The 20,559-nt window shown below is 39.5% G+C and overlaps 1 protein-coding gene across 1 annotated transcript in view; it reads right to left on the reverse strand.

Annotated features, from left to right (window-relative positions):
* The window catches only part of MARCHF6 (membrane associated ring-CH-type finger 6), an 82,859-nt gene that overhangs the window by 56,848 nt on the left and 5,452 nt on the right, over positions 1–20,559 (reverse strand). The window contains exons 2-3 of the mRNA XM_007961212.3: positions 2,987–3,083; positions 2,056–2,129 (exon numbers count right to left, since the gene is read on the reverse strand). Coding sequence (XP_007959403.1) covers positions 2,056–2,129; positions 2,987–3,083 — 171 coding nt within the window. The remainder of the gene's footprint in view (positions 1–2,055; positions 2,130–2,986; positions 3,084–20,559) is intronic.

Here is a 20,559-nt window from a genome sequence, read left to right on the forward strand (position 1 = left end):
CATTCAGAAAAAGAAAGGTTCTGCCACATTTTAGGATTCCCTTTTAAAATGGCTCCAATAAAAAAAAAACACTGCTTATTATTAAAAAGCTCTACCACAGGTAGCTCGGAAAGAACATAAAGGAAAAACAAACACTTCTTTCTCCAGTAAGGCCAAAACAAGAACTTATGATATATCAGGGTTTAAAAGCAACGATCTACAATTTTTAAGAGCACTATCACAAAACGGTTCACACCCATAAACATTGAGAAATAAACAATTAACAAATAGCAACTTTTTTTTTTTTTTGAGACAGAGTCTCACTCTGTTGCCCAGGCTGGAGTGTGGTGGCATAATCTCGGCTCACTGCAAACTCCGCCTCCCGGGTTCAAGTGATTCTCCTGCCTCAGGCTCCCAAGTAGCTGGGATTACAGGCGCCTGCCACCACGCCTGGCTGATTTTCGTATTTTTAGTAGAGACAGGGTTTCCACCACGTTGGCCAGGCTAGCCTCAAACTTCTGATCTCAGGTGATCTGCCTGCCTCAGCCTTTCAAAGTGCTGGAATTACAGGCATGAGCCACAGCGCCTGGCTACAAATAGCAACTTTTAATGACACATGACCACAGATCATAGACTTCAATAGGATATCTGGTATACAAGAGCAAGTCATTAAAACCAGTAATAATAGAGGTTTTTTGGAAAACATAAAAGAAATAGAGAATATAACTATCAATGAAAATTAAAATGTACAAAAAAAGCTTCTTTTGGCCTCAAAGTAAAAGGCCACGTATTTCCTATCAACTGAATTTCATGAAGATACTTAACTATTTAGTCTTAAGTTTCCTATGAATCTTGACAAGCTGTACAGCTTTTATGTACTACAGAAAATTAATGACCACAAAATAACAGAATTGACTTTTTTAGATGAATATACAGCTCCAAAAGTGAAAGTGTAATAACTTTAATCATTTATACTCATCAAATAAAAACAAAGTAAAACACTAATTTACAGCATTTATACTGAGAAGCTCAAGATGCTTTAAAGGAAACCACACACACACAACTAAAACACAGAAATCCTTTGTAAGGGAAGGCAATGTAGGGGATCCCAGAATGAAAAATTATGCTTCCAATACTTAACAATCTGCCAGCACAGTCCTCTACTTATTTAAGATGAAGCGTATTAAGTATTAATAGGCACAGGAATTATAGTTAAAACCTTAAAGGTTGCAAAATATTTTATAAAGGCTTATGAAATACTGACCTTAAAAGTTAGTCTCATGAAAAAAATGGTAATTTAAAACTTTATTTGGCCAGGCAATGTGGCTCAAGCCTGTAATCCCAACACTTTGGGAGGCTGTGGCAGGAGAACTGCTTGAGGCCAGGAGTTCAAGACCAACCTAGGCGATATAGTGAGACCCCCCCAAACTCTATTTTTTTTTTTAAGTTTTATGGCTATTATTCTAACCTACACAACTTTAACTCAAAATATAGTCCAAATTTGAAGAGTAGTGAGTATCTGATGAAATCAAGGCATCATTAATTTTTCTAGGTGGATAACGGTATTATAGTTACGTTTTTGAAAAAGAACCCTTACCTTTTAGAGATACATACTGAAATATGTACAGATGAAATTATAAATGGTAGAATTATTTTTTAAATAACGGAGAAAAAATAAAAGGATAAAGAGGCAGGGAACAAGAGCATGTGTAAAACAAGACGGGCTATGAGTTGAAACTAAGTGATGGGTACACGTGGACTTGTTAGATTTTTTGCATGTGTTCGAACTTTTCTATAATTAAAAGTAAAAAAATGTTTAAAGACCAAAAAAAAAAAAAAAAACCCCACAAATTAAATCTCAAACATATGTATGATAAAAGAGAGCATACAGTTTTAAAAAATATTTTCCTAAATAAAATATCAATACTTCCTATTACTATCAAAGACAATCAAGCTGAAAATAGTTGTTTTAAAGTACTTACTTTTTCCCCCCCTTCCTCTGTCAACTGATCTAAACACCTTTATGCCACGAGTGATAACCAAACAAAATGCAGTGAAAAGGTCTAAAGAACTTACTTGGTGTAAAAGCAAATCTGTGCTTGCATAATTCACAGTATTCTTTTCGACTGTGTTTCAGCCACTGAACTAAGCTGTAATTATAAACAGATTCGTAAGTACAGAGTTTACAACAAAGAAACCTACAGTTTTGTTGAAAACATTGTTTTTATTAAAAATGTACATATCACAGAGCTTTTAGTTTCAAAATTTTCAAATTTAGAATACTCAACTTTTTGTAACCGCCTTCTAAAAATAAAAAACTACAACAGCTAGACATAAAAACAACACATTTTTCTACCATTAAAAAAGGTTCAATTAATCAAAACTGTAATTTCCTCAAAGCAAAATGAGTATGAAAGAATCTCCAAGCATCAACATCAGTTTTAATCCTGGTCTGATAATACTGGCACCTGGTAGCTATGTCTGCATTCTGGTTCTGCCACTAACTGGCTGGCTATGTGGCCTAGGACAAGTTATCCAACCTTCCTATGCTTCAGTTTCCTCATCTGCATAATAATAACACTCTACCTCATCACAGTTTTCTTATAAGAATTAAGTGAGTTGAGATGTACAAAACACTAAGAATAGTTCTTGGCAAAAAGTTATTCATAAATGTAAGCTACTACTATGCCAAGCAAAACTAGAAAACCATAACACTTTTGGAGAACAAAATAAGCTCTCCATGGTAGAAATAATGATGGGTAATCACGTGTACCTGGAAGGGGATACACCAAAACAACAGCCATGGTATTAAGAATTAATGGATAATTTCTTTTCCAAATTTTTGAAATTTTACAATAAAAGGGCTTTTTTAGTTTCCTGTGCTCGGGACAATACAATAAAATTTTAAAAATAATTACAGAGAAAGTACATTGAAATGATCCTTGTTACTGTATACATGACAAAACTGAAGCTCCGATTTACACAACTTTCTAAAAGTATGACTTACCATTCTTGATGGATAAACTTAATACTGCCAGTACATACACAAGGATGATAAAGTGGTTTCTCAGGTGTTCCTTCCGACCGACACACTCTACATATGTCTGTCAATGAAAAAGGAAAATTGAATTTCCTTTGCTTATAACTTTTTTAAAAAAACAAGAGACAAGCATAAACCAAAATATTGGACATTAAAGCAAGAATCTATCACTTGACAAAACATTAATAGCATGGAGAACTGAAAGTTGTGATTAAGTTGCGATTCAAGTGTATATCTAAAACAAAAAAACTTCCTAAATAATGTATTAAAAGTTGTTCCTTTGTATGACAGTTTTTAAATAAACCAAAGTTGAAAATAACAGGAACAGATGATTTTATTTAAAACTGCACTCTCCACAACAAATAATAGAAATATGTAAAATCAGGTCACCATTGGCATCCTAACAGTTTTAAACTCCAGTCTTTTTTTTATTTTTGAGACGGAGTCTCGCTCTGTCACCCAGGCTGGAGTGCAATGGCACGATCTCAATGGAGTGCAATGGAGCTCAGTGCAAGCTCCACCTCCCGGGTTCACGCCATTCTGCCTCGGAGTAGCTGGGATTATAGGCGCTCACGATCGCACCCAGCTAATTTTTTGTATTTTTTAGTAGAGACGGGGTTTCGTCGTGTTAGCCAGGATGGTCTCGATCTCCTGACCTCATGATCCACCGCCTCGGCCTCCCAAAGTGCTGGGATTACAGGCGTGAGCCACGGCGCCTGGCCTCCAGTCTTAACAATTTAATGGTTTAAAGTCCTAACAGCCTAAACTCCACAAAACACATCTGAGGACTCACCACAGTAACAGCAGTTAGAAGACATGCTTTTCATGTCGTCCCACCCCACAAGAGTGTGAAGTAGACAGACACAGAAACACACACACACACTTCAAGGACTGGTTGGGGGAGGGGATACCCCAAAGTCACAAAGGCACCAGGCCACAGAGAGATGAGCCGGAAGCCACCTTAAGCAGAAGGGACAGGAGTCCAGTGCTAAGGGGTCCTTGGACCGCAGCCCACCCCTCATGCCCAGCATTACGAGGCTCTAGGGGCACATTTGCCTGTCCTCCTGCCTGGAGTGGCCCCGAAGCAGCACGACGGTGCAGGAACCGCTACTGATCCTTCGCACTCTCGCTCTAAAGCTCCTACCCGGGTCCACTTAGGGAACCCTGGCTATAACTTTTATTTTAGACGGTTCTCAGCTATGCATCAGGGCCAAGAGCCAATCCCTAGTGGCCTATTGAGGGAGAATCAGCAGAAACTTAATGCATACTTTCGGCCTGCTCTCTCACGGGGAATTCTTCCTTAACAAGGAATTACTACAATCCCGATCCGCATCACTAATGGACTTAATGGGTCTCTGGCACCCATCGGATTCAAATGAGCACATGCTGAGAGCAGTGTGGTGCATGGTTCCAGGAATTTAAGAGCATCACAGACCTGTGGCTACTCTTCTGTGGGTGGGAGTGCATGCCTTTTCTAGGCTGGTGGAGAGATCCGTCTGGTGACTAGATAACCAAGGAGACTAGTGTGCTAACCAGTTGGGCGATCCAGAGTCTAACTGCTCAATCTCAGATGGCTGAATGTCATTTGTCTGAACTGGGGGATGCTGAATGCTCGCCTAACTGGTTAGTATGCTAGTCTTCCTGGTTATCGATTAACTACCAGTCAAATCTCTTCATCGAGTAGAAAAGCCACGCACCCCCATCCACAGAACAACTATCAATGGGACAATCCTGTCTGTGCTGGAAGCAGGTAAGGTTGCTCATGTTGAGTAGAATTATGCCATCTCTACTGCTGCTGCCTTTCAGATTCAGCTTTGAACACAGACCTTCCCCCTACCACAACCCAAAGGGCTCTGGTTTCCTGGAAGCTGCTAGTGGGTCATGGGCATTAATGCAGTGGTCAACATCACATTTATGTTCGTAACTACACAGGACCTGAACTTCTTTAAACTTCCTACTTTCACCTTCATCCTTGGTTAATGAAAACATCCTTGGCAAAAGCTTTCACTCTGATCAGTCTTACTACCGGCCCAGAATTTGAGTCCTAGCGGTGCAATACTAATGCCCCAACTGCCCTGCTTAATCAGCTTCCTCAAAGTTTGACACAAACAAAATAGAACCACACTCCCATTCCATGATTCCCACCAGCAGTATCCAGGCAGCCCACACTACTTTGAACACTAATTTTCTTCAAGTGCACACTTCAGCTCCAGGGAAACTCAGGGAAGAGCCCATAAGGTACCAAAAGGCAAGAGGCATGGACTTTCTTGCAATGGACCCCGGCAGCACCTAAGATCCAAGAACAAGCATTTTAATGGCCACAAATTCAGCACACCACACTGAAAGTGCGATTACCGTGGCTGCCAGCACCAGGCTTGCCCTGCAATAGATTCTCTTTAAAGGATTTAAAGTGGACTCTTTCCAACTACAGGGCCTTGAAAGAGTTCCATGTTGTTTTAATCATTATCTTCCAGGGTTGGGAGTGGGTAATTTGTGCGCCTGCTGCGTTCCTTAGATAGAATATTAATTTATCAGGCTCTCTCTGCAGAACCAAATTGAGATTCCCTATTACTAAGATTCTTGGTCACAGTGGTCGTCTCAGCAGGCACTATAACGGCTACCTAAGAGTGACAGGGCCATGGCAGGGGCGGGGGGAAAATGTGATTGATCTAGGTTACCTAGAATCACCAGAGTCACAGCAGCCGCAGATGTAGATCAGTTCTACAATAACCAGTTATCTATGTAGAAGCTGAACCCACATCCAGCCATTCACACCACCACTGTGGATTAACCTTTGAGACTGGCATGTGCTACTCCTGTAGGATCTACCAGACCAGGGAGGGTGGGTGCAAGTGTGGATATACAGATCCCAGGTATAGGATCTGGGCTCCCGAGCCCACACTCGGATGGCTGTGCAAGTAGGAAGTAGGGTATAGCAGCCACAGCATGGCAAAGGGTGTCCCACCCATGGGACGCTGCCCTCCAGGAACATCGTGACTGGTAGGCCATTGACTACGGCCTGGGGTATGGTAAAGATAGTCCTGTTGGCACGCTGCTGCCTGTGAGATGCAAGGACAACAGGTGGAGTGATATCCACATGGGTACAGAACTGGTCACATGGTGGGCTCATTTCACGATACAAAACACTGCCACCTAGGCAACTTAGCCCTGCGTGGCCTGAGAAAGCTGTGGTCGGGACCAAAGCAATGGCAAACTCCAGGGTACACTCACCCACAGGAAGCACTGCTCACTCCAAGTGGATGGCCAGCTAGCGAATGGTGGAACAGGACAGGTGGAGTAGGGAGAGAGACACGGATCTCCACTCAGAAGCATGCAGACATACACATGAATTAGAGCACTGATTTTTCTGAATGACACTGTCCTTCTGAATGACAAACCAAGAAACAACATACTAAGCAAACCCAACAACTCTAAAATCAAGCCCCAGGGCTCTGCTTGGCCTAGAGGAGAGAACTGGGATCCCAAGTTTCTCACTCAGAGAATGCAAAGACACAACTACTGTCCTAGTAACACTTAGGGTTTTTTTGTGTTTTTTTTTTTTTAAGAGACAGGGTCTTGCTGTGTCACCCAGGCTGGAGTGCAGTGACACCACCATAGCTCACTGTAACCTCCAACTCCTGGCCTCAAGCAATCCTCCCATCTCAGCTCCCAAAGCACTAGGATTGTAGGCATGAGCCACCATGCCCAGCTCCTAAGACTTCTTTTTCACTTATTGTCTTGCCAGTCTGCAGTGGTATTTTCTAGAGGCTATATGAGACAACAGAATGAATGCACTAGAGATGAAAAGACCCAGCTGCTTCTCATTAAACTAGGTATTAAAGAGATTGGCAAATATAAAACAAATCCACTTTCCTCATCAATTTTGGGGGTCTGGAATAGTTATTTTCATGAAAGATAGTATTTATATTAACACATAATGAGTGCTGTTATTTTAAAGCAAATTAATAAATACTTCCAAAATTGCTCTTCAAAGAGTTTGTCAAGAAGAACAACAAGTGCATTAATCCATGTGTTACTTTAATTTGATTATACAAAAACAATGACAGGTTAGGTCTCAAGTAGGGAAAAAAAATCCTAAAGGGAATTCTAACATATCATTATTTCCAAGCAGTATTAGTAACTCTTTAAAATCTCCCTAGTATCTATTTTCGCATAGAGTCAATTGTATAATGAAGTACAAAAAATTCTAATGAATGGATTAACGATCACTATTGCTACATGCTTTTAAGTCAAAACATATTTTATAAAACTACTGAAATGATCACATTTCATAAAGCATTATATCCACTAACAATAGTACACAGACATGATAAAAGAATAAAGATCTTTAAGATGCTGTGGGTTTTCTCCCCCCTCAACTGGGTCTTAGGAGAAAAAGGAATATAAGGAAAAGGAAAATTAATTTTCTGCTCCATTATGGAACAGAAAACATCAAAATCCAAAATGATGTTTTCATATTCTCAAAATTAATTTTAAGTAATTAACTGGCATTTGATCTTCCATGTCTCTATGTCTCTTTTTTTTTTTGGCCTACTCACATTGGCAGCAATAAAAATTACTATTTTAAAATCTCTGTGGGGAGTGGACATTACGGGAGCACACCACCACATTTGGCTAATTTTTTTTAGGAGATGGAGTCTCACTATGTTGCCCAGGATGGTCTCAAACTCCTGGCCTAAAGTAATCATCTTGTCTCAGCCTCCTGAATAGCTGTGACTATAGATGCCAGCCAGCAGCTACTTGCATGTCTTTTAATTTCTATTTGGTATAATGTACTAGAAACTTTAATGAAGGCGTTTTAAAAGACTAACCACTGCCTCGAAAAAAAAAAAAAGTATAAAAAAGCACAACATTCATTTGTTACTTTGACATCAGTTAGGAACTACCCTTTATTTCATTACCTACTGATACGGTTTGGCTGTGTCCCCACTCAAATCTCATCTTGAATTCCTATGTGTTGTAGGAGGGACCTGGTGGGAGGTAATTGAATCATGGGGGCAAGTCTTTGCAGTGCTGTTCTCGTGATAGTAAGTCTCACGAGATCTGATGGTTTGAAAACCAGGAGTTCCCCCGCACAAGTTCTCTCTCTCTTTTTGCCGGCTGCCATCCCTATTAAGTGACTTGCTCCTCCTTGCCTTCCACCATGATTGTGAGGCTTCCCCAGCCACATGGAACTGTAAGTACATTATAAATTTGTTTCTTTTGTAAATTGCCCAGTCCCAGGTATGTCTTTATCAGCAGCATGAAAACAGACTAATACACCAACCATCTCTACACACAGTTCTAAGCGCTCTGAATGTATTCCATCATTTACTCCTCACAATACCAATCCCACAGTTTGGGAAACTGAGGTTGAAAGGGGCAGGGTAATATAACACACCTAAGGCCACACAAGACTAAGGAGAAGGCAGTATGCAAGAGATCTAGGATATTACTGAATTGTCACACTTTCAGAAAACTGGCTGGAAATCTAAGAATAGCTAATTCTATTTCAGTTACTGAGAACCAAGTAATTATCAAGCAAGCACCAAATGAGGATTAAAAACTAGCTCCCAATTCCAAAAGTACTCTCCTTTTGACCGTATCATGCTTCTTCCCAACTACCTTCATCAAGCAATCAGGTTATCTTGAATGTTTTTTTTTCCATAATGTCAATACTCTATTTATCTGCTCCTCCAACTTTATCATATTCTCCCAGTTGCACAGTAGACTGCTCCCTCCAGTAAAACATATATTACTGAAATATAAAGATAAAACATAAACAGGTAGTACACCTAATTAAAAAGTAGTTTTATTACTGCCAACCTGAACATTTCCACAGTTTACCAAGTTCTCTCTCTATGAATTATCTGTTCAAGTTTTTTGTTCAGTTTGCTAATCAAGGTCTCAACAATAAGAAAACTAAAAAAATAAAAATCATCTTCGTGCTGGGCTAGGTAAAAAAAAAAAAAAAAGAAAGAAAGAAAGAAAATGGTTTTAAAAAAATCAGCAAAAGATCTGAACACACTCACCAAAAGAGGAATAAAAAATTTTTAATGTTAAAGTCATTCAAGAAATGCAAATTTAAATCACAAGAAGATGGTGATGGCTGCACAACAAGGTGTATTTAATGCCATTGAAGTATATACTCAAAAATAGTTAAAATAGTAAATTTTATTACATATACTTTACCACAATCAAATTTTTAAATAAAAATCACAGTAATGCCAGGTATGGTAGCTCACGCTTGTAATCCCAGCATTTTGGGAGGCTGAGGCAAGAGGATCATCTGAGCCCAGGAGTTCAAGACCAGCCTGGGAAACATAGGGTGACCCCAATATCTACAATAAAATTTTAAAATTAGCAGGGTATGATGCCGCCTGCTTGTAGTCCTAGCTACTCAGGAGGCTAAGGCAGGAGCTGGAGGCTGTAGTGAGCTATGACTGTACCACTGCACTCCAGCCTGGGTGATAAGCAAGATCCTGTCTCAAAAAAAAAAAAAAAAAAATCACAGTAAGATACCCCCATACCTATTGAAAGTGCAAACAAATGAAAATAAAAACACCCTTACCATACAATCCAGAAATCCTACTTACACTTAACCTGACAAAATGAAAACTTATGTTCACACAAAAACCTATGTGAGTATATATAATGGTTTCATCCTTAATTCCCCAAAACTAGAAACAATCAACTCAAGAATTCCACAACTGGGTAACAGATAAACTGTGGTACATCCCTACAATAAAACACTAAGCAATACAAAGAAATGAACTAGTGATACAAGCAACAATGACGTGGATAACCCTCAAACATTATATTAAGTTAAAGAAACCAGACTCAAAAGACTATATACTGTATGGTTCTATTTATGACATTCTGAAAAAGGCAAAACGATAGGGACAGAAACAGATCAGTAGTTGCCAGGGGCTGGAAATGGGGATAAATTTGACCATAAAAGGGTAAAGGATATTTGCGAGGAGGGGGGTAATGGAACTATTCTATATCTTGACTGTGCTGGCTATATGACTGCATGTATTTGTCAAAATAGGTATTAAATAAGGTAAGTTTTACTGTAAATTATACTTTAACTTGAAAAATGAAACAGAAAGGCCTTCTACAGTAGTGTCTACACAAACATGTGGGAAGAAAGAACAAATAAGAAAGAATGATGACATAAAAAAAATACTTGTTCCCTCTCTAAAATGTCATCTAATGAAACTGTAGATTGAAGTGTACACCCAATAAGCACGTTTTTCATCCAACCAGGCAAAAACTGATGTTATTAGGGACTGGAAATCATCAGCATTGGTCACCAAATATTTCTCACTTTCCACTTTCTGGGCATATGCTGGAACTGCACTTCCCTGCCACCTCTGAAATTAGACATGGACATGTAACTTACTTTGGTCAATGAAATATGAGGTATAATGACAAGTATCCCTTCTTGGTAGAAGTGTTTGAGAGTCAATAAACACAATTCATCACGCTGCATTTTCCCTGCCTCAACGGGCGTGGAAGCATGCAGTAAGGGATGGAGCTTCCATCAAGCTGGGTTCCTCAGTGACTACAGTTAGCAAAAGCGCTTCCCCCTCCACCCACATTGGAAAATTAATCTTTTTTTTTTTTTTTTTAATTAAGAAACAGAGACTTGCTTTGTCATCTAGGCCATCCAGGATGGAGTGCAATGGCACAACCATAGCTCACTGCAGCCTCAAACTCCTGGCTGGGCACGGTGGCTCACACCTGTAATCCCAACACTTTGGGAGGCCATGGTGGGCAGATTGCTTGTGATCAGGAGCTTGACACTAGTCTGGCCAACATGGTGAAACCCCATCTCTGGTAAAGAACATGGTGGTGCACACCTGTAGTACCAGCTACTCGCAAGGCGGAGGCAGGAAAATCGCTTGAACCTGGGAGGCAGAGGTTGCAGCAAACCGAGATGACACCACTGCACTCAAGACTGGGCAATGGAGCAAGACTCCATCTCGAAAAGAAAGAAACAAAAAGCACTCCTGGGTTCAAGTGATCCTCCTGCCTCAGCCTCCCAGCTGGGACTGCACACGCACACCACCATGCCCAGCTAAATTTTTCTTTATTTTTTTGTAAAGACAGGGTCTCACTATCACTATGTTGCCCAGGCTGGTCTCGAACTCCTGGGCTCAAGCAATCCTCTGGCTTTGGCCTCCCAAATTGCCAGCATTATAGGTGTGAGCCAATGTGCCTGGCCAAGAAATGATTAACTTTTTGATGCTTTAAGCTCCTGAGGTTTAGGGTAGTTTGTGACCACGACGTAACTTAGCTGATCCTATTTTATACAGAATCCTAGCAGCTTTGCAAAAACATGAAGCAAGTACAACTATTACAAACATACAAAGTCAAAAAAAGAACAGCCTGTTTTGTATACTAGTTCCAATCCCACCACCCAAAATCTCAACAGAGCAACAAGGCCAAGGCTAAAAAGAGAGTGAAGTCTACATAGGGCTCAACTTAAAGTCCTTTACTAAAACCTAAACCACGAAGCAGGTTCTGTGGCAGATGGAGGCTCCCTCTCATCAGACTCACATGCAGTAAAATTATGAGTCTTGCTCATGCCAAAGTAAAACCAGTGCATCTTGCTTGTTATGAACGCAAACCACCTTAGAAACAAAATGGAAAAGCTCTTCCTGGTTTTCAAAGGGATATTTCTATTTAATCCTGTAGCAATTTTTGTTGCTGTGTTTGAATACCTAATGTCTTTACACACATACCTTTTAAAGATTCCACCATAGAGCTTGGCTCAATAAACAACAGTGTTTTGTTTTGTTTTTTTAATTAAAAAAAACTTCAAATCCTTAGTAATCTTTCAAATTCTTATGGAGATTGCCCAGGAGATGAGAAAGAAAGAAAGAAAACAATAACCAATGAGAGGAGGTTATCAAATTGGAGCCTACTGTGGAAGTCAGCCCATTTTTTTCTAGCCAACAGTACAGTTTTTCCAGCCAAAAGTACAGTTCAATAATTTATCCTTAAGTGCCTAGTACGAAGAAAAAAATAAAACTCTAAGTTTTGGGGTACATGTTATAACTTTTTTTTTTTTTTTTTTTGAGACGGAGTCTTGCTCTGTCGCCCAGGCTGGAGTGTAGTGGCGCAATCTCGGCTCACTGCAAGCTCCGCCTTCCAGGCTCACGCCATTCTCCTGCCTCAGCCTCCCAAGTAGCTGGGACTACAGGCGCCCGCCACTGCGCCCGGCTAATTTTTTTTTTTTAGTAGAGACGGGGTTTCACCATGGTCTCAATCTCCTGACCTTGTGATCCGCCCGCCTCGGCCTCCCAAAGTGCTGGGATTACAGGCGTGAGTCACCGCGCCCGAGCTATTATCTATCTTGAAAATCTTTGATATAAGACTTCAAAATCTCTCCACTTCCCTTCTGGTGATAAATTAGTGATAATTTAATATACAAAGGATTATTTTTTATTACTAGCAGACTTCACTTTTTAGAACAGTCTTAGATTTACAGAAAATATGAACGGAGTAGAGTTCCCATATACCCAGCACACAATACCCCTACTATTAACGTCTTAGTAGTAGGATTTGTTACACTTTTGTTACACTTAACCAATATTGATACATTGTCATTAACTCAAATCCACCGTTTATTCTGATTTCCTTAGTCTTTACCTAATGCCCCTTTTCTGTTCTAGGATCCACATATATTTAGTTGTCATGTCTCCCTGGGCTCCTCTGGACTCAGGCAGTCTCTCAGATTTTCCTTGTTTCTGATGACCTTGACCATTTTAAGGAGTACTGGTCAGGTGTACTGTAGAATGTCCCTTTATTGGAAATTGCATGATTCATGAATAGACTAGGGGCTATGGGTTTTGGGAAGGAAAAATCACATAAAGTGGCATTTTTATCATATATCATATCATATCATATCAAGGGATAAGCCATCAACATGATTTATAACTGTTGAAGGTCGAAAGATTGAGGGTGCTGATCAACTCAGTATACCACTGGAGGCTATAAGAGTAAACAGCAAACTGTTCTCATAAACGCAGAATGTTGGCAAACTGACAAACTGCCTATGCCACCCAGAAGGAATGCTGAGGGCAGTCACGCCCCAAGCGCAGTGTTTCTTGTGATTAGGTACATCTGAAGCCTGTTAGTAATAATAAGAACCTGTGATCAATTAAGCGGCTGACCAATCGTTACCACCTCCCCCCTGCTCTTTCTACCCAATAAATACAAAGGGCTATGGAAGGTAGGCTGTTGCCTTTGCTCACTAGAAACAGGGAGCCCTCTTTTTCTTCCCCTGGACCCTTCCTTTAAGAGTTTCTTTTGTCTTAAGTTTTCATTTCCACATTCATCTCTCTTCACTCAGTCTCATAATGACGGTCTAAGTAGTAACAGTAGTAACTGTCGTAATGACAGTCTCAATAACAGCAGTAACTGTCCTAGTGACGGTCTCAAGTAATAAGCATGGCAGTATGCCACGTATAACGGTTAATGTTGACCTTGTTCATCTGCCTGAAGTAAACAAGGAATTTTTAATATGTAATTATCAATAAAATTTTTACAATTGGTAGCTACAATTATAGTAGACAATTTTGTAAATATATTAAAAATATTACTCAAAACGTCTGCAGATAACCTATATATCCCAAAATAGGGAAGCAGCTATATAAATGGTGCACATTCACTATATGGAATGTATACAGTCCCTTAAAAATAGCAAATATAAGGCCGGGCGCAGTGGCTCATGCCTGTAATCCCAGCACTTTGGCAGGATGGATCACTTGAGTCCAGGAGTTCAAAACCAGCCTGGCCAACATGGCAAAACCCCTGTCTCTACTAAAAACACAAAAACTAGCCAGGCATGGCAGCATGCACCTTTAATCCCAGCTACTCAGGAGGCTGAGATACGAGAATCATTTGAACCCAGAAGGCAGAGGTTGCAGTGAACCGAAATTGCGCGACTGCATTCCAGCCTGGGAAACAGAGCAAAACTCCATCTCAAAAAAAAAAAAAAAAAATATATATATATATATACACACACACACACACACACACACACACACATACATATACACTATTTGCTAATATACAAAGAGATATAACATTTTTAAATGACCACACTTCCTTACTTCCAACTAGGTAAAAACACCATAGCCTAAAGGAGAAAATGCAAAAAATGATAGGCACTGTAATTGGTTAGATGAGAACATGGGTAATTTTTCCTCCTTTCCTGTCCCCAAGTATCTAGTGTTTCATTGCTATTTTCACAATTACAGGCAGAAAAAAAATGTTTAACTGCTCAAATTTTACAAAAAATATTTCCTTTTTGACGGTCAGAGTATACCCATAAACAAAATATGTGGGTTTGGGAATTAGTTCTTGCAAACACAGTTTAAAAATTCCAATTCTCTACGTACCCCAAAGTTTACTTATTTTAGCTCACAGATTACTATCGTTACTAAATTAAAAATTCACCTGTACTGTTGGTCCTGGAAGCCTGAAAACTGCACTTTCTGGCCTCCTTGCCAACTAGGCTTAAGTTAGAGTCTGTCAATGAGAAGCACTTCTGCGAGACCAGAAGAAGCAGGGAGGCTGGGTGTAGTGGCTCACACCTGTAATCTCACAATTTGGGAGGCCAAGGCGGGTGGATCACCTGAGGTCAGGAGTTCGAGACCAGCCTGGCCAACATGGTGAAACCCCGTCTCTACTAAAAATACAAAATTAGCCTGGCGTGGTGGCATGTGCCCCTAATCCCAGCTACTCAGGAGGCTGAGGCAGGAGAATCGCTTGAACCTGGGAGGCAAAAGTTGCAGTGAGCCAAGATTGCACCATTGTACTCCAGCCTGGGCAACAAGAGCGAAACTCCATCTCAAAAATAAAAATAAAAATAAAGCAGGGAAACGGTGAAACCATTTTCTACTTCTGTTTCTAAAAACCAGCAGTTGCAGCTAATGGCAGGTACTGCAGACTCCTGCTAACAGATGCATAAGTCATGGTGGAGATTCTGCCAGTAGCAGTGGGCAACATCAAGCTTCAGCAGCACAGGCAATGATTCCAACAATTTCAGCAGTAATGAGCTAGTTATCCATGTATCCCCTTCTCAACTCCAAATTCTCCCTTTCAGTCCCTGTTCAGTGATAGGTACACTAAGCTTTTTTTTTTTTTTTTTTTTTTTTGCCAGGGGCAGTTAAACTCTGCCAGTGGAGGGAGCTGAAGGGATATCAAAGAAGGAAGGGGTGTTATCTAGCTCCTGCCACACCATCAGTAGTTTTGTTTCAGTGACCACCTTCATACAGCCCTGCTGATGAGGACCCAGCACACTCCAGGACTTGTACAGGTACACACAGTGATATCTCAACTCCCTTTGCACACCTGCCCATCAACCTTGGCTTACCTGTACCCTGGAAGGTTGTTTTCTGCTCCCCAGAAGAAGTGGTGTACCACTTTACATTCCCACCAGCAGTATATGAAAATTCCAACTGCTCTACATCCCTACAAACACTTGGTATGGTCAATCATTTCTATTATCATCTTAGCTACCCTAATAGGTATGTAATGGTATCTCACAGTAGTTTTAATTAACAATTTTATTGAGATATAACTTATGTCATAAAGTTCACCAACTTAAAGAGTTCAATAGTTTTAAGTATATTTACAGAGTTACGCAACCATCACCATAATCTTTTAGAACATCATCATCATCCCAAAAGGAAACCCTGTAACTATTAGTGGATACTTCCTACTCCATCTGCTCTCCCCAATTCCAGGCAACCACTAATCTCTCTACGTATAGATTTGCCTATTCTGGACATTTCACACAAATAGAATCATAGAAAATATGTTCTTTTGTGACTGGCTTATCTCACTTAGTCTAATGTTTATGAGATTCATCCAAGTTGTACCATGCATCAGTACTTCATTCCTTTGTATTTATTGCTGGATAATATTCCATTTTACAAATGGACCACATTTATCCACTCACCAGTTGACGGACATTGGGTTGTTTCTATTTGGCTATTATAAATAATATTGCCATGAACACTCATATACAGGTTTTTGTGTGAATATATTTTTTGAAATCTCTTGGATATACACCGAGAAATGAAATTTCTGGGTCACATGGTTATTCAGTTTATCTTTTTGAGGAATTACCATAATCAGTCACACTATCTTACAATCCTACCAGTAACAAATGAAGGTTCCAATTTTTCTACAATGCTCACCAACACTTACCTGTTCTTTCTGATTATAGCCATCCTAGTAGGTGTGAAGTCCTATCTCATTATAGTTTTGACTAATGATGCTTAGTATCTTTTCATATGCTGAATAGTCATGTACATATATATTTTAGTGAAGGGTCTATACAAATCTTCGGACCATTTTTAAAACTGAGTTATTTGTTTTCCTATTACTGAGTTCTGAGAGTTTTTAAATATACTCCAAGCCCCTTATAAGATACATTTTCTGTATCCTGTCTTCATTCTGTTAACAGTGTCTTTTTAATTTTGAAAGAAATTCTGAATTTTGATGCCATCGGATTTATCTACTTATTTTATGGATCATGCTTTTGGAGTCATACCTAAGAAATCTTGGTCTAACCCAAGATTACAAAGAATTTCTCCTATATTTTCTCTTAGAAGTTTCATAGTTTTAGGTTTTTCACTGAGGTCTAACATCCCTTTGAGTTAATTTTGGTATATGGCACAAGCTATAGCTCAAAGTTCTTTTTTTTTTTTTTTTTTTTTTTTTTTTTTTTTTTGCCTACAGCTATTCAACTATTCCAGTGCCATTTGTTGAAAAACTATACTTTATCCTTTATATTTTATGTAATTGCTTTTGCCCTTCCATCCAAAAATCAACTGTCCATGTATGTGTGGATCTATTTCTGGACTCTCTATCCTACACTAACAGACCAATGGATTTTAATTTAACAGTTAATTTAATTTTTTAAGGTGATTGACATGTTTTCAGATACAACATTAAGAAACCACCACTTGTCAAGTTTTGACATAATATCAAAGAACATACAAATATCTGAAAATATTCATCCCTTTTCAAGCTATGTATCTGTGTGATGCCAAATTTTTATATACACTAACCAAAACATTTAACAAAGTTACTGCAAAGGCAGAGATGAGAATCCAATTGTCTTATAATAATCCAGAGAAAGTTATTTTTATTAACATATATTGAGTTTATCGTTACTTTTAAATATTCTAAATAATTTGTGTTCATTTTTCATTTCTAATACGGTAAATATCTATCTTTATATATATAACCCACATAAACAAAAGTCTTTTGGGTCCTCAATTTTAAGAGTGAAAGGGGTCCTGGGACAAAGCTTTGAAAACTACTCTACATCAATGGTCTTCAAACTGTTCCATTCAATAGAAATGCCTCTTGGCACTTTTCAAGACTTGGAATGAAAAAACGAAACATGCAGAAAACATTGTTGCACAGGTCCTAGATACATAGTAGACATGTACCTGACATTTGGTAAATGGGGAAGTAATCAAAAAAGACACAGAATCTCCAATATTCTATTTCAAAAGTGTTAGAACAGAACTGCACCCTACACAGTGTAAATTTGTGTGTAAATTATACTTTATTAACCTGACTCCATCTTTACAGAATACATTAAGAGGTGACAGAAGGGAAGAAGAGAGACAGGAAAGTAAAAAGGATATTATAGCTAGGTACGATGCCTCACACCTGTAATCCAGCATTTTGGGAGGCCAAGGCGGGTGGATCACCTGAGGTCAGGAGTTCAAGACCAGTCTGACCAACATGGAGAAACCCTGTCTCTACTAAAAATACAAAATTAGCCAGCTGTGGTGGTGCGTGCCTGTAATCCCAGCTACTCAGGAGGCTGAGGCGGGAGAATCGCTTGAACCCAGGAGGCGGAGGTTGCCATGAGCCAAGATCGCGCCACTGCACTCCAGCCTGGGCAACAAGAGCTAAACTCCATCTCAAAAAAAAAAGGTATTATAATGAAGTTAAGTTATAAAAAATAAGTGTACAGGGAATGCTTCAGTCTTCCAAGCCTTCAAGAACTCATGTCTATCATGGGCTGAATTGCATTCCCCCTCCCCCGCATAATTCATGTGTTGAAGCCCTATCCTACAGCATACATAATGTGACTGTATTCGGAGACAGGATCTTCAAAGAGGTAATTAAGTTAAAATGAGGTCCTTAGAGTGGGCCCTAATCCAGTATGACTAGCGTCCTTAAAAGAACAGCCTAGGACATAGAGGGAAAACTACATGAAGACACACAGAGAAGACCACAAGAAGACACAGAAGACAAATCATCTAAAAGCCAAGGAGAGAGGCCTCGGAAGAAACCAGGCCTGCCAACACCTTTATCTCAAACTTCCAGCCTCCAGACACTGAGAAAATAAATTTCTCTTAAGCACCCAGTCTGCAGTACTCTGTTACAGCAGCCCCTGCAAACTAAAACAATGTCTAAAACTGAATTACTTATCTCTTTCCACTCCCATTTGAAAAAAATCTAAAAATCATTTTTAACTCCTCCTCCTTATACTACCTCTTCAATTGCTATGTTCTATTAATTCTACCTTGGTCTATTCCTTCTTTTCCATTCTTTCCATTCCCTCTACCTTAACGTAAACTTCTATATCTCATCTAGCCTACTGCAACAGCATTCTAAAATATAGTCTGAATTATTAAGTTTTCCCTTGGGGGGTGTCTTACTTCCTATTCACTTTTTAAGAACTCTTTCTTTTCTACCTGTATTATACTAAAAATAAGTGATCTTCATATCCTTACGGGAGAGAGGTAAAACCCACTAAAGTAAGCCTGGCCTGGAAGAAATGGGAAGTAGGTGTCTGGAAGAGAACAGCCCAGCAATAATCACTCACAGGACTTCAGTCTAAAAAGTATTCTAATTGAGCAACGTAGCAGATCTCTTTTGGACTGTCTTACCAGCTCAAGAATGGACACAGTCAGTCATGATTCTTATTCTTACATTACCTTTCCCACCACCACCCAGCTACCTGGATCAAAAGGATAGGCAACCGACCCAAGATAAGCCAGTGAGATTCTAGCTTCCAGACATTTGAGTTTAAGACAAACAGAAACTTGTCTTAAACAGCCAGGAAAGAGACAGACCCAGTAACCCTGGGGGATTGGTTTCAGGAACTCCACAGGTACCAAAATCCACAGACGCTCAAGTCCCTTATGTAAAACAGCATAATATTTCCAAGTAACCTATGCACATCCTTCCATATACAGGAGTCTCCTGAACAAGGGTTAGGGGCACCAACCTCCTGCACAATAAAAAATTCACATACAACTGGGTGTGGTGGCTCATGCCTATAATCCCAGCACTTTGGGAGGCTAAGGTAGACGGATCACCTGAGGTCAGGAGTTCAAGCCAACATGATGAAACCCCATCTCTACTAAAAATACAAAATTAGCCAGGCATAGTGGTACATGCCTGTAATCCCAGCTACTCAGGAGGCTGAGGCAGGAGAATCGCTTGAACCTGGGAGGCTGAGGTTGCAATGAGCTGAGATCGTGCCACTGTACTATAGCCTGGGCAACAAGAGCAAAACTCCGTCCCCCCCACCAAAAAAAAAAAAACCACCACACATACAACTTTTGACTCTCCAAAAACTACTAATGGCCTACTGGTGACCAGAAGCCTTACCATAACACAATACAACATAAACAGTCAATAAATATATATTTTGTATTACATTTTTTTATTTTTTTTATTTTTTTGAGATGGAGTCTTGCTCTGTTGCCCAGGCTAGAATGCAATGGTGTAATCTGGGCTCACTGCAAGCTCCACCTCCCAGGTTCACACCATTCTCCTGTCTCAGCCTCCCAAATAGCACCCAGTTAATTTTTTGTATTTTTAGTAAAGACAGGGTTTCGCCATGTTGTCCAGGCTGGTCTTGAACTCCTGACCTCAGGTGATCTGCCTGCCTAGGCCTCCCAAAGTGCTGTGATTACAGGTGCGAGCCACCGCACCCGGCCTCTGTATTACATTATACCAGGTATTATGAGTACTCTAGAGATGAGTTAGAGTACAGATCTATGAACACCATGGTTTGAACTGCATGCATCCACTTACACATGGATTTTTTTTCTTCAATAAATATATTGGAAATTTTTTTTGAAATTCGGAACAATTAAAAAAAAACAGATGAACTGTGTAGTAGCAAAAAAATAAAATTATGCCATGAATGCATAAACTATTATATGTATTGCATTATATGCTGTATTCTTACAATATTTATTGTAATATGTATTATATACTGTATTCAATATTATATACTTTATTCTTACAATAAAGCTAGAGAAAAAAATTAAGAAAATCGGAAGGAAGAGAAAATACATTTACAGCACTGTACCATATATCTATTGATACCTGTCTGCTTACAAGATAAATCATTCCGAAATAGCCAGCAACCACAGCTACAAACCTCAATTTATGGCACATATGAAACAATTCGACTTTTTCCTCATAATGTCATGCCTTTTTTCAGCTTCCTGGAGCTCTTCCAGCATCACTTA

This window comes from Chlorocebus sabaeus, chromosome 4 (assembly GCF_047675955.1).
Source record: "Chlorocebus sabaeus isolate Y175 chromosome 4, mChlSab1.0.hap1, whole genome shotgun sequence".
Lineage (NCBI taxonomy): Eukaryota > Metazoa > Chordata > Mammalia > Primates > Cercopithecidae > Chlorocebus > Chlorocebus sabaeus.